Source organism: Berghia stephanieae, chromosome 11 (genome assembly GCF_034508935.2).
Source record: "Berghia stephanieae isolate SIO BIC M18660-M18661 chromosome 11, UCSD_Bste_1.3, whole genome shotgun sequence".
NCBI classification, from domain to species: Eukaryota; Metazoa; Mollusca; class Gastropoda; order Nudibranchia; family Aeolidiidae; genus Berghia; species Berghia stephanieae.
Window position 1 is genome coordinate 22,490,789 of NC_088370.1, and position 15,000 is coordinate 22,505,788.

Sequence of the window (15,000 nt, forward strand, 5' to 3'; positions counted from 1 at the left end):
CCTTTGAAAAAATACCAGATATCGCCCTCACCCCCCCCCCCACCCCCCCCCCCCTGGAATTAGTGTTACGGTAACTTTCCAATCTGCCTGATCATAATGGTCTTTAAACATTGTCAATAACTTCTTTAATTATTGAAATATGGATAGTTAAAGGTGGCTAGGTACAAAACATCATTTTGAGAAAATCAGCTTTAACGTTAAAACAACATAATTTAATGTAATATATATATATATATATATATATATATATATATATATATATATATATATATATATATATATATATATATATATATCGGCCTTTTTTAAAAAAACTGCCAAATTCCTGTTCTGTGACGATAATTGGCTCTTTCACATATTTGATGCATATATTGTTAGCAAATACTTGCTTACACTCTCACTACACATTACTAACTTGTATGAAACATAAAAAACAAAAGTCGAGAGAGATTCAGGATAGATATGACGTATTGTATTGACGCGGGTAGAGGAAAATACCCTGTACTTTTTTTTGCATGATGGTCAGAAGTCGAATTCTTAACAAAATGGAGTGTCTTGTTGTATACACATATGAATTCAGCTGATGCAAATTGCCATCTTCTAACATCCTCATAAAAGTTTGTAACAATCAGACTTTTTAAAAAAAACATTATATATTACTAAAGTTTGTCCCCAAGGTGGTCACTCATTCCTGTAACGGCAGTGAAAATGAACCGATTAAAATCCTCTAAACAATAGAAGTGCAACTAACAATGTTTTTCGCCGTAGCTGCCCCTTTTCTATCACGGCCGAAACTACAAACACATGGTTTTTTCATCCAGTGTTATTTCCAGATCAAAACCGGTTCACGAATGGTGAGTACTGTTCAACATTAGACCATGACCCTCAATCCTGTTACCAGGGCTTGTTATTTAAATTAGAAATTGAATCAAAATAGAAAGTATCAGTTTATAGCTTTTTTAAGGCTCTAAATAATAGTCATACTTTAATGTTGGAGTAAAGCATATTTTAGGGATAGTATGAATCGAAGCGAGATAAACTCATCCCTGTTACACTCATTCCTGTTACACCTTGTTTTGTAACAGGAATGAGGGATGTAACAGGAATGAGGAAAACATAACAGGAATGAGTAACAGGAATGAGGAATGTGAACTTTCATAAAATGAAACACACGTTTTATTGTAACTAAATCTTTTGGAGCATAATGGCCCATAGAATCGGAGCTTATCCCTGTTTCTGTATCATGAAACAGACATTTAATTTATGAATACGACGTTGGTCTATTGCAAATTACATTCCCCAGCAGCACTGGTACCATAATATACACCTGGGTGAAGCAAAGTGAAGCAACCAGAATTAATTTCCTTGATTAAGGAAACCACTCCATGGTTGTGGAGATTTTCGAACCTGTTACCTCCAAGTCGGGAGTCCCTTTCGGTAAGCACTCGGCCACGCCGCCTCCACATGGTTACCATTAAAAACAATTTTTATTGTATACATATTCATTTCTTCCATTGCTGAAAGCCTATTTTTAGTGCAAAGTTACCTTGCCAATACCAAATGCCTAATGTCCAAACATAGTTTGTTGCCTGTTAGGCTCAGATACATTTTAGATGATTACTTTGATTTTAACGTCCCGGTATCAATTGTACAAATGTGACATTGTATCACATAATAGTCTTCTTTGTTTCTTGACTTTAATTGTTGTTACACCTTGTTTTGTAACAGGAATGAGGGTGGCGAAATGGAACTTGATATTATTGTTCATTTTCAATGGTCATAGCTTTGTTGTAACGATTGTTTTATTTTGTTTTCTTCATAAAGGCCAAAAAAGCCATGACGTCAGCCGAGAGCAACGACTTTACCGTCAAAGACGAGATGGAGTTCCTATTCGACGTGCTGTTTGTCTTAAAAAAAGAAGACAAATACCAGAGCGACAAATCGAGTGGAAATAAAAAGTCCATAAAAGATAAGACACCAAGAGAACAACGCAAACAGAGAAAGAATTGGATAAAAAATTATCACACACACACTACAAACCAGAAACAGCAAAATCTTGATCTGAGTTACACTCCATCATCACACTTAAAGTCTCCACTCCAGTATGTCTCTCGTCAAAGATATCAAGCTACTAAAAACAGGCTGTTCTCCTCTCTTTCTCATTCGAAAAAGAAATCCAAAAAGTACAAAAACCGCTTGGACAGGTCATTAAAAAAACACAAACTTCCGTTGACACCCCGATCAAAAACTAGAAAACTTTTGAAAGATAGCAGAGAAAAAAAAACAAGAAAGGTGGCAAAAATTCAGTGAAAAGAACATTACAATATCATTTTGCACTCCTATAAGACATCAAACATTTGAGGAACAGAAGACACATGTACAAATACGTGAAACATTTGGCAGCTGGTATGACTCACAAAAATATAAACTCTTGGAAAATTTCGGAAACGACGTCAAATGCCTCCAAAATGTCGAGATCTTGTCAAACAAATTGTACGAGATTTTTTCCTGAAAAGGTGCCACTTCTAAATTAGCTCCAGGAAAGAGAAACACAATAACAAGAAATAAAGTCAAGAAATAAAGAAGACTATTATGTAATACAATCTCACGTTTGTACAAGTGATACATCTCTTGAAACCCATATGTGTCATTTTCTTCATTCTACCGACTTAAGCCATTTTGGGTTGTTACTCCAAGAAAAAGGGACAGAGAAACATGTGCATGTAAAAAATGTGAAAACATTAACATGCTTGCTTCGGCGCTTTGGAGAAAAGGAGTCAAGAATGTTCAAAAATGTTGTTGATCACATCAATCAAATTTCATTCATTTCTACAAAGTGATTTGAAGCAACAGGTTTTCAAAGGTAATGATGGAGTCATGCCTGACATTGCACCGGTTGACTTAAACAGTGACTCAAGTGATGAACATGACCAAGATGACATAGACATTAAGGTGATGCCGACTGAAATCGATTACAATGGTTTTATCAAAAGATTGAATGAATACAAATCATTTGATGAAGTGGTTGATGAATGTGAAAATCAAGCATTACGTGTTTGTGGAATAGTTGGGGCTAGCAGAAGTGTAATCAAAACTCGCATTGGTATTGACAACAGGTTTACACATTTCATTCCAAATGATATACCTAGATCTCTGTGTGATGGGAAACGGTTATTTTCAGTCAAGCTGAGGGCCGATGGGGATTGCCTGCCTGCCAGTGGTGCAGTGTATGCATTTGGCAAAGACACACAAACAGACGAAATACGAATAATATTGATACAAGAGCTGGCTTTACGCAAGGACCATTATTTAATTTGTCAGATTCAAACCTTACTTCACTCAATGACAACATCCAGACAGTTGTTGATTTTTTGTCACAAACTTGGACCATTATATTCCCGATGTTCACATAAGTGATAAAGATACACTGGAAGAGATGTTCAAACTGGACGTTATGTCATTAAGTAAACCAAAATCATACATGGGTATGTGGCAGCTTCTTGCTCTTTCTAGTGTTTTAAAAATGCCTCTTTTGTCTGTTTATCCAAACATTCCGAACTGCCACGAAAGAGTTAACTTGAGTCAATTGATTCAACCTAGAGTTAAGTTAACAAACAATGTTGGTGCTCTTTTGTGGGTCTCTACTAATATAAGCCCCAAATCAATGTTTGGCGCCCTAACCATTTTGTTCCCCTTCTGAGTTTCAATCACTAAGCGTATTGAATTTATAATCCTTTCGAATAAATATGTTGTAATTACTCATTCCTGTAACAGAAAACTCATTCCTGTTACGTCCACTCATTCCTGTTAAGAATGACTTTTTCATATTTTTTTTCATGATAAATATAAATACTTGAAAGAAAATATTATTTGTGGTGGTTTAACACTTATATACCTAGACTATGGTAAACAATTTTTATTTTTATCATTTTTCTATAATTTTTTGGAGATGATGATTGCTCAAATAATATCCTTTGTTTTAAAAAACTGATTTCTGAATGCCTTTTGTAAAACAATAAATGTCATTTTATTGTCAGATTTAGTATCAATGCTCTGTGTTTATTGTTTTCTAATGTTTTATTTCAATAATTGTCCAAAAATGTGTTAACTTATGTAATGTGACATAATTTTAGAAGCGTAACAGGAATGAGTCACATGTGGATCGTGATTCACAAATACTTGAATAAGTGACCACTGGAAACTCATTAAGCCCTGTTATTACAATTTTATGTCGCATACATATCACAGAAAGCATACACAAAATAATGAGTATGTTGGAAATACTTGACTTTTTAAAATTTGAAGACTCGAATTTGGCGTTCTTTATATATATATATATATATATATATATATATATATATATATATATATATATATATATATATATATATATATAAACATTTGAAAGATAATTAAGATTGTTTGACTTCTACTTCGTTGTTATCGAGTGTTGCTCTCATCATGAAGTGAATAGTTGAGCACTATTATTTCATGGTTTTTGTTTTTATAATATATATATATATATATATATATATATATATATATATATATATATATATATATATATATATATATATATAATATATATATATATATATAATATATATATATATATATATATATATATATATATATATGTGTGTGTGTATGTATGTATAACAGAATCATAAACACGAAATCATTTTAAACGAATATTCGTGCTTGCGAATAATGATTTCGATGTGGCAGCTGTGGTATTGGTAGTAATGATGTTGATTTATTGTCTGTAGGGGGATAACGCCAAAATAGTGATAACAAACAGGCCAAACTTTTTATGTTAAATCATGAGTCAATTTAGATCGGAAAAAATTGGGTCTTTTTGGGTCAAATTTTACATAGATTTCGAAGCAATATCTCTTCTAAATACGCATTTAGACATTTTTTAAATGAAAAGACACAACATACAAAATAATGCTCTTGGGAAATGAAAGGTAAATGGTTAAACTATCGATTTTGAAAGAAATCTCATTTTGGCCACAGAATGCCATTTTAAACTTTATAACCCTGAAAGCTCCAAACAAAGTTCAGCAGCATTTGGTATATTTCTTAGACCACGACATATTTTTTCTTTTTTAATCTTTACGAACGAAATTCATATTCTTGAATAAAGGCAATTTTTATAAACTCAACTTGTACGATTTAAATTAGAATTAGAATTGTGGGAAATGGGGCCACAATAAATAGCACCGTTTTGAGACGTCTGTTACATTTTACCCTGAGTTTTTTAAAAATTATCATTCTTTCTTTCTTTCTGGCTAAATTGAAAAATAATATTTATCCACTAAACATAGTTTTTCTTCTTTTCGTTCTAGGTAAATTGAATAATAATTGTCATTCACCAAACATAGTTTTTTGTTGTTGTTTTTTTTTGTTGTTTTTGCTATTTTTTTAATTTTTTTTTTTGTGGGGGGGGGGGGGGGGGGGGGGGGCTAAATTAAAAGATAATTTTCATTCAGCAAACATCTTTTTTTTTGGCTAAATTAAAAAAATAATTTTCATCCACCAAATATAGTTTTTTAAAAATATTCTGGCTAAATTGAATAAAAATATTATTTTCTCCCTGGCCAAAATAATAAAAAAAAAAAATTTTTTACCCACTGCAGACAGGGAGGTTTTCTGTCTATTGTCACAAAGTTGAAAATAATATTGCGTAAACAGTAATTATGAATGATAAAGCATTATGTAGAGATGATATATGAAAACAGCCGTTTGACTTTATTGAAGGTATGATAATTGAACTATAGTTGAGCTATTTTATAACGCAAAATCCACAAAACGTGCTCAAAGCGTTTTAAAAAGGTCCATGACCAACAGCAACACGTAACATGTAGAACGAGACATGACGCCTGTTAGGCTATATTACATTTTTTTTCGGACAGAGACAACACTGTTTGCGGCAAGGTGCTCATTTTAAACCTGAGTACGGTGAGAGAACGTGAAATTATAGTTTTTTCCGAGGACTCAACTATGCACCGAGGAAGGCTCGAACCCGGGACCTTCCGATCCGAAAGGGAGTGTCATACCACAAGACAAATAGCCGCAATGATAATAATTGTAATAACAACATTAATGATAAGAATAGTTATTATAATGATGAAGATAAATATATTTTTTAGTCAGAGGTGCTGAACATATTATCTATTACGTCTGACTGGTGGTCAGGAGGTCTGAGGTTCGAGCCCTTGTGGAGGAAGACTGTTTTTTGGGGATATGTTTTTGTTTGTCTTTTAATTAGCTTTCTTGCTTAGGGTTGCACTGTTTCACACACTAGGGCCTGCTCCCTAAGGGGGGGGGGGGGGGGGGCAGCGTGGCTCAACGGTACGGTCTTTGCTTCGTACCCGAAAGATACCGAGTTCGATAACCAGCCGCTGCGCTGTGTGGCCTTGTGCAAATGTCACCTCGCCCTGGCTCAATTTGCGGCGCTGCACTGCGGCTGACGCCTGGGTTATTCCATTCTTCCCTTGGAAGAGACCCGAGAGACAAATTTCCCCTATGAGATGAATATTATATGGAATTTTATTTATTTATTTATTTATTATTTTATCGGACCTGTAACTAACTACACGTCTGTGAAACAGGATTATTTTGAACCATTGTAGGTACCTGCTGATTTGACTACCCATTTTAATGAATAAAACTAATCCAAGATTAGAAACAAAAATTACAAATGAAACACACACATACACACACACACACACACACACAAACACAAACCAAACAACAAAAAAGCATAAAACAAAACAATTATAACGTAACCAGGGACATCCTCATAATAATTATTGCATAGCCAACCTGTCAACAACAAGAATAAACGACCCCAGGGATAATATGCCAGGTTGATTCCAGGCGAGAATGCCAAATTCGTTCTATACCTCATCACTGCCCTTGGCATGATAATATTATTATGGTAAGGACTATAGCAGAAATAGCGATGATGGTGATGATGATGATTATTATTATTATTATTATTATTATTATTATTATTATTATTATTATTATTATTATTATTATTATTATTATTATTATTATTATTATTATTATATTATTATTATTATTATTATTATTATTATTATTTATTATTATTATTATTATTATTATTATTATTATTATTTATTATTATTTTATTATTATTATTTATTTATTATTATTATTATTATTATTATTATTATTATTTTTATTATTATTATTATTATTATTATTATTATTATTATTATTATTATTATTATTATTATTATCATCATTAAAAAATCTTAAAAATTAAAATTGAGCTTTATATTGCGCAATATCCACTAAATGTGCTCAAAGCGCTTTACAAGGGGTCCCTGGTCAACAGCAACATTTAACATGTAGGACGGGACATGACGCCTGTTAGGCGATATTACAATTTTTCGGACAAAGACAACGCTGTTAACGACCAGGTACTCATTTTACACCTGAGTACGGTGAGAGAATGTGAGTAAAGAGCTTTTTCTAAGGACTCAACTATGCGCCGAGCGCGAGGCTCGAACCCAGGACCTTCCGATCCGAAAGCGAGTGTCATACCACAAGACCACATAGCCGTATCATCATCATCGTCATATTTTGAACAGAATACTCTCACTGACAACATCCAATGGATTTTTCCAACCCTCACATTTATCATCTAAACTAAACATTTTGACTGAATCTTGGGTTTTTAAATGTCGTCAAAAGGCGAGGGGTCATCCTTGACCATCAATATTTCTATCAAGTTTTTTTTCTGATCAATTTTTCCCAGGTGCTCCCGTATTTTTATGTTCTTATTTATTTAGTTTTCGTTGTTGTCTTTTTTATTTGTTGCTATTGTTGTTTTAATATAATATATATTTTTAATGAAACGGCGACTTACACTAATTTGTTTATGTTTTTTTTTCATTTGCTCAGCACTTTCTCTATCTTTCTCTTTAACAAGCATTCATACAAAATATATTTACGGAAATACTTATAAAAAGCAGTCAACATGTCTTGAGTTCGATACAGACTAATTGAATAGAAAAAAATTGACAATAAATCATAGCTGTAAAATATCCAATACGACAACACATGAAACAGTCTGGGCCAGACATGACGAATCACGAACCACGACTTTGCCTCCTACAAAAAGGGTTGGCTTCCTTTTCGGCTAGCTAGCTGGCTTACCATTGGATGATGGTGTTCATGTGAGGATATATAATATATTCCATAATGCTGTTATCTAGTGTTGCACATGGATGGACTGATTATTGTATTTATATAGTTACAACACAACTTATTGTTTTGTGATGTGTTAAATTGTGAAGCGCTAGTGAAGTGTCATTAGTTATTATTGCACAATTTATTGATAAATTAAATAAAAATTATTGGCGTGGAAATAATATATATATATATATATATATATATATATATATATATATATATATATATATATATATATATAATGCCATGTTACCATCATACTAGTCATATAACCCAAATTATGCATGGTGTAAATTCGAAATGTTGCTGTGAAAAAGATCTTAAACCCAGATCTTAATATATATATATATATATATATATATATATATATATATATATATATATATATTATATATATATATATATATAAACAATTATACCGATTTGTGATTACGTATAAGTAGATTTGACACGAAAACTCTTTGGTTTGTTCACTAAATTGGGGATAGAAATAAAACCATTGATGATATGACCGACATAACACATTTATTGCAACCAACCATCTCTAAACGCTATTCTGACAGGCTGATTAAAATGATAATAATTGTATGTCATTGTACAACGAAAGAGAAAAAATGCGACTTTAATTGAATTTTAATTAACTCTTTCCTTACCACCCATTTCTAGAATTTCTCCCCAAACCCCACACCCACCCAACACAAAAATAGACTTTTTTTACTCAAACAAAAAAAGTAACAAGTGCCTTCTATATAGAATGTTGTTCAGCAAAATGAGCTCAACAACACAGTTTTAGTATGTATAGCTGTAATCAAAGCATTTCTTTAAATTTTGTGATTTACAAGAAAAAAAAAAAAAATAAAAAAAAAAAAAAAATAATAATAATAATAAAAATAATTAATAATAATAATAATAATAATAATAATAATATATATTAATAATAATAATAATAATAATAATAATAATAATAATAATAATAATAATAATAATAATAATTAATAATAATAATGATAATAATATATACTTTATTCATCCAAAAAAAAAATGAAAAGTCGTTTACAGACGTGGCATGAATGAAAAATGTATAAACACAAAGTTGAGAATCTATGGCGACAACGCACACACACACATACACACACACACACACACACAATATATATATATATATATATATATATATATATATATATATATATATATATATATAAAAATAAAACCAACAACCAATTGCGACACTTTATATATTAATTTGATAAATTGAATGCTGTTTTGATGTGATATCCTTTTTGTCAATTTTGGCAACAAAAAAATTACCTCAAATATTCATAGATTATCCAATGTTTGATGTGATATTTTCATTTTCCATTTTGGCCACAAACAAAATTACCTCAAATATTCATAGATTATGAAAGACGACATTTAACTTGTGTCTACTATCAAAACTTAGACCTTTTTAAAGATTAAGGTATGAGGTTTGGAACAAGATGGTCCTCCTCTTCGATATGCAAGTACTAACAAGAGTTGTGTTGCCAAATCAAAAGAGAGTATAATGTCAGTACACAACGGAGGATGTGATGAGTAGCGACATCTCAGATTAAAATTACACTTTTTCATTGATTACGAATCGTATACATTTGTTTTTGAAAAAATTACAACATAATAATATAAAAAAAAGCAAAACAAAAAAAAAAAAGCAAATAAAAAAGTGGAAGAAAACAAAAAAGAGAGCAAATCACTCATCGAAGTGATTGATGCTCAAGAAAATCCCTCAAAATAGAAAATAAAAATGCCAGTAAATTGAAAGCCAACTTGGTAAGAAGACGTGATAAATACTTTTCTATGGTCAGTCTGGATATTTATACAGTGATGTATTGATAATGTTATTGTTTTGATTATTGGCTAAAGAAGGGTTATTGAACCCGAAACGTTTCGTGTGTGGGATTTTGTTCTTATTTGAAGCTGTTACAGTTGCTTGTTCCAGGACATATTATCTTCCAACCAGCTTTGTATCACGTTGACTTTGTTTTCCTTTGTTTAGATTTATCATCTCTTGATGTAGATAGTAGTATGATTAATATTGTGAGCCTTTTAAATTATTGTCTGGGAAGGACAATTCATTTGATATTTACACAAAAAAAGGAGTATATTGGTAAATAGAGTTGATCTCATCATTATGCTTACAATTAAAATGCATTGTCTAGGTTTTATTTTTTTTATATTTTTTTTTTATGATCTCTTCTCCATTAACTGATTCTCGTTATCAGGTTGGCAAAAAAAAAAAAAGAACAAAAAAATAAAAATAAAATCCAAAACAAAAAAACCCCCTGCTTTTTCTTGTTTTGAGACAAGAAGACTATATATATTGATAGACTTCAGAAAAAAAATATTCCCTAATTCATAGCAGTTTTATCAACAATTATATTGGTCAGAATGTTGAGTAATTCAAAGCTTCGTGGAGGTTGGTGGATATCTAGTCATTTTTTTCTTTTCTTCTCTTTTTTTTATTTCTTGTATTTTTTTTTCAATCACTTTGTCGAAGATTGTATAAGAAAATAAATTCTTTTAAAATTCGTCATACATCGTTATTTCATTATTTGACTGGAACGCTCTTCCCGAATCATGTGTGAACAACAACCGATTTAGAAACATTCAAACGACGAGGATTATCACAAGTCTTCGCCCTAAACACCAACAATGGCTGTCACATTCTACAACTCTCTCTCTCTCTCTCTCTCTCTCTCTCTCTCTCTCTCTCTCTCTCTCTCTCTCTCTCTCTCACCGACCTCGAACACAAATACTCAGAATTGAGTCGAATTCGAGTAACATTCAGATTCAGATTCAAATTCAGATTCAAATTTATATTGTGAATTCAACCTTTTCACTCCTTTGTTTCAAATCTTTATGATGTAATACTGGGTTTATTCATCTTAACAACGCCACTCCCGCATTATCTCATTCGTCTGTAGTATCTCATTCATCCTGTTTTGTAGATATAGGTGAAACCCGAAACGTCCATTTTATCTGTTTTCGTATATTAAATTGAAACTTACATTCAATTTCACATGCTTATTTATTTGGTGTAATACTGGCTTGTTCCAAGAAGGCAATACCATTTTTATTTTGTTGTTGTCGTTTACTTCATTCATAGAGACAAATGTCACCCTCCGCCTCAAAACGGTATTAAGTCGGGTTGGTTAAGATATTGAAAATTGAATTTATAGACTTGTGTTGACTTTATATGATTTATATATGAGAATTGCAATCATATTTTAGGGTGCGAATGCCAATAATCTATATTTTTGACCAGTTTAACATTAAATTCGGCTTTTAAGCATCTGGTTCGCTCCGACATAATACCTATTTGAGACGATGGGTCACAAATAGATATGCGTCAATAATTCCTGTCGTCTTTCTTTTATAATTAACTCTCTCCTTACCTGCTGTTCACAGAATTTTCCCTGAAACATTACACGACCCAATACAAAAATAGATTCTTCTTCACTTAAACAGAAAAGCAACAAGTACATTCTATGAATAATATTGTTCAACTAAATAATCTCTAAAATACAGTGTCAAGTTTTTAAAGCTAAATATGCGAAAACGTTTCTTTAAATTTTGTGAAATAAATCAGTTTTATTTTAACGAATGTGGCGAATTTTTATGGATGGTAAGGAGAGGGTTAATTGGCGGTTTAAAGACCAGCAGTTCATTGACAAGTGTTAATTACAGAAGGCTTAGAGACAGATTGGGATGACTTTCCAATGGTATTGTACACGAACCTGTAAGGGGGTTGGTTTGATTAAAGGATTGTTTGTCTTCATAGTTGTTGTTCTTGGTTGGTCAAGGGCTAGGGGATAACATGACTGGGAGTAAAATATAAATGAATAAATAAATCGTTAAAGAAACAAATAGATACATAAATATATAAATAATAGATAGATGGATGGATAGTTCGAAAGATAGACAGGTAGATGGATAGATAGATAGATAGATAGATAGATAGATAGATAGATAATTTAGGTAGATAGATGGATATATCTATATATATATATATATATATATATATATATATATATAGAGAGAGAGAGAGAGAGAGGGAGATAGATAGATAGATAGATAGATAGATAGATAAACAGATAGATAGATAGATAGATAGATAGATAAACGTTTTGAGTATAAAGAGAATAAAGAGATGAGAAATATAGAAATATATGAAAAAGAAAGCATGTGGGTAAAAAAATAATTAACAAAAAGGAAAAATACAAAGATAAAATACAGAAAAAAATATATTTATAAAACAAAATGTGTACAAAAAGTGTGGAGAATGGTACTCTCCAATTTCATGAATAGAAATAGGATATAACCAATAATTTTCGCCAGATCAAATGATTTTTAATTCTGCAATCAACTGTTTAGTGTGATATATACCATAGTAGGCGTCATATATAATATATTATCCTTTATCTGACAGACAGAAAAGGGATATATTACCTCAAGAAGACAACGATCAATTGTTTAGTGTGATATATACCGTAGTAGGCGTCAGATATAATATATTATCCTTTATCTGACAGACAGAAAATGGATATATTACCTCAAGAAGACAACGATCAATTGTTTAGTGTGATATATACCGTAGTAGGCGTCAGATATAATATATTATCCTTTATCTGACAGACAGAAAAGGGATATATTACCTCAAGAAGACAACGATCAATTGTTTAGTGTGATATATACCGTAGTAGGCGTCAGATATAATATATTATCCTTTATCTGACAGACAGAAAAGAGATTTATTACCTCGAGAAGACATCGAACCGAATGAATCGTCATCTGTTTTCTTAACGTTTCGCTATAAAAGGGAAATCCTTTTCAATTTGCTGGTTTTGACTATAAAATTTAATTGAATTTGTGGGATAGAGTGATAGTTCAATTTATAGAGACATTCATCATGGATTCCGTATACTCTATGTCAATGAAAAAGCTGACAGACAATGAAATCGGCGAGTGTGATAGTGTCTGTGATATACCACCACCTACGACAATAACAACAACAACAACTGAATCCGGTGGTGATGATAGTACAAACGCTAACAGACGCAATAGCGACATAAACAGCAACCCACAGTCGTTGCCTGCTTTAGTGAAAAGTACGGAAAGGTCCTGTCTAAATGATGAAAACAATATCTCACAATATGGCGGCGTTGACAGCCAGGATATGAGTTATGGTGTTGACAATCTCACGACAATGTCATCAACAGAAGCTGGTGATTTTAAGGACAGTGGTGGTGGTGATGGTGGTAGCGATGGTCGTGGTGGTGGTGGTGATGGTGGGGTGTGTAATTTGTCCTTTGACCCTTCACCTGAAAAACATGACAACTTACAAATTCCTAAGCAGCAACAACAACCTACCAAAACGAAGACAGGTACGTATAAAGCATAGAAGAATGTTTCCAAGGGTAACAGTGCAGTAGATATTTTCTTTCTTTTCTGTATATTTCATTCTTCATATTTTAAAAATATTTTTTGCCAGACCTTTTAAAAATATTTATATTCAGTAATGATAATCTTCCTCGGATTCGCGGAATTCCGAGATTTTTTAATTTTCTTTGAAATGTTCCGTTGTTTTTGCAGTTTCAAACCTTTTTCTACGGTAGAAGGGTGAAAAAAATAGCATCATGTCTTGTGTCAAATTATGCATACATTTTGGTGACACTCGTATTTTTATGACGTCAGTCTAGACGAACAAGGCCAGTGGTGTCCTTGGATGAACAAAGTATTTGGGTAGGGATTGGAAAAAAAGAAAAGAAAATCTATTCATAACTCTCCCCCCCCCCTTCTCTCTCTCTCTCTCTCTCTCTCTCTCTCTCTCTTTCTCTCTCTCTCTCTCTCTCTCTCTCTCTCTCTTCTACCCATATTTCTCTCTCAACCACTCTTCTATCATCTTCATGTTATGTTTTAGAAGTCATCTTGTCATAGAAAGATACAATTTTACAATAAGCAAGGGTGATGATCGACTCGCAAAAAAATTGTTCAAATTATTTTTAATTTACTATTTTTCGTTTGTTTAGATTATCATCTCTTGATGTAGATATTATTATGATTAATATTGTGAGCCTTTTATATTATTTTCTGGAAAGGACAATTCATTAGATATTTACAAAAGGAGTATATTAGTAAATAATAAATAGTAAATAGTAAATAATGAATTTATATAGCGCCTAAAAATCCACGTTAATCGTGCTCTGCGGCGCTTTACATAATAAACATGTTTAAAAAAAACAAAAAACAAAAAACAAAAAAACAAAAACAAAACAATACTTGACTTGACTTGACTTAGATGCCTTTCGCGTCTCGACCGAAAGATCGGGTCGCCTTGGCTGTTTCCAGTATTTCCTGTGTGAGGTGTCTCCAATATTGCCGGTCCTCTGCTAGGGTTCTCAGATTTTCAAGGTCCCCTGCCGTTATGAGACTAATGCTTTGTCCAAGTGTTGTGAGGTTTTTGTTTAGGATCACGGGGAGTGTTGTGATCGGTCTTCCTCTGAAAAGGTTCCCGTGTTTTTGGAAGTATCCCGACATGGCTTGGTTTGCTGGTATGTTTTTGTCCCTGCGTAGTATGTGACCGAAAAGTTGCCATCGTTGTTGTAAAATGTCAAGGGAGATTGGTCTTTCTTTTGTGATCTTATAGAGTGATTCATTTGAGATCTTTTTGGGGTATTTGATGTCCAGTACCCTTCTTAGCTGTGTGCGATGGAAGGCATCCAGATGTTC

At 32.2% G+C, this 15,000-nt stretch overlaps 1 protein-coding gene across 13 annotated transcripts in view; it reads left to right on the forward strand.

The window, feature by feature from the left end:
* The window catches only part of LOC144956906 (solute carrier organic anion transporter family member 2A1-like), a 77,238-nt gene that overhangs the window by 23,434 nt on the left and 38,804 nt on the right, over positions 1-15,000 (forward strand). Inside the window, exons 1-2 of one of the 13 annotated variants that reach the window (XM_078887722.1) lie at positions 8,182-8,216; positions 12,701-13,655. The exons of 3 other annotated variants lie outside the window; for them this stretch is intronic. In XM_078887722.1, the coding sequence (XP_078743848.1) occupies positions 13,181-13,655 (475 nt within the window). In that variant the 5' untranslated portion in view covers positions 8,182-8,216; positions 12,701-13,180. Of the gene's footprint in view, positions 1-8,181; positions 8,349-12,700; positions 13,656-15,000 lie in introns of those variants that run through there. 9 more of the 13 variants (XM_078887718.1, XM_078887726.1, XM_078887720.1 and 6 more) reach the window with 9 other exon arrangements.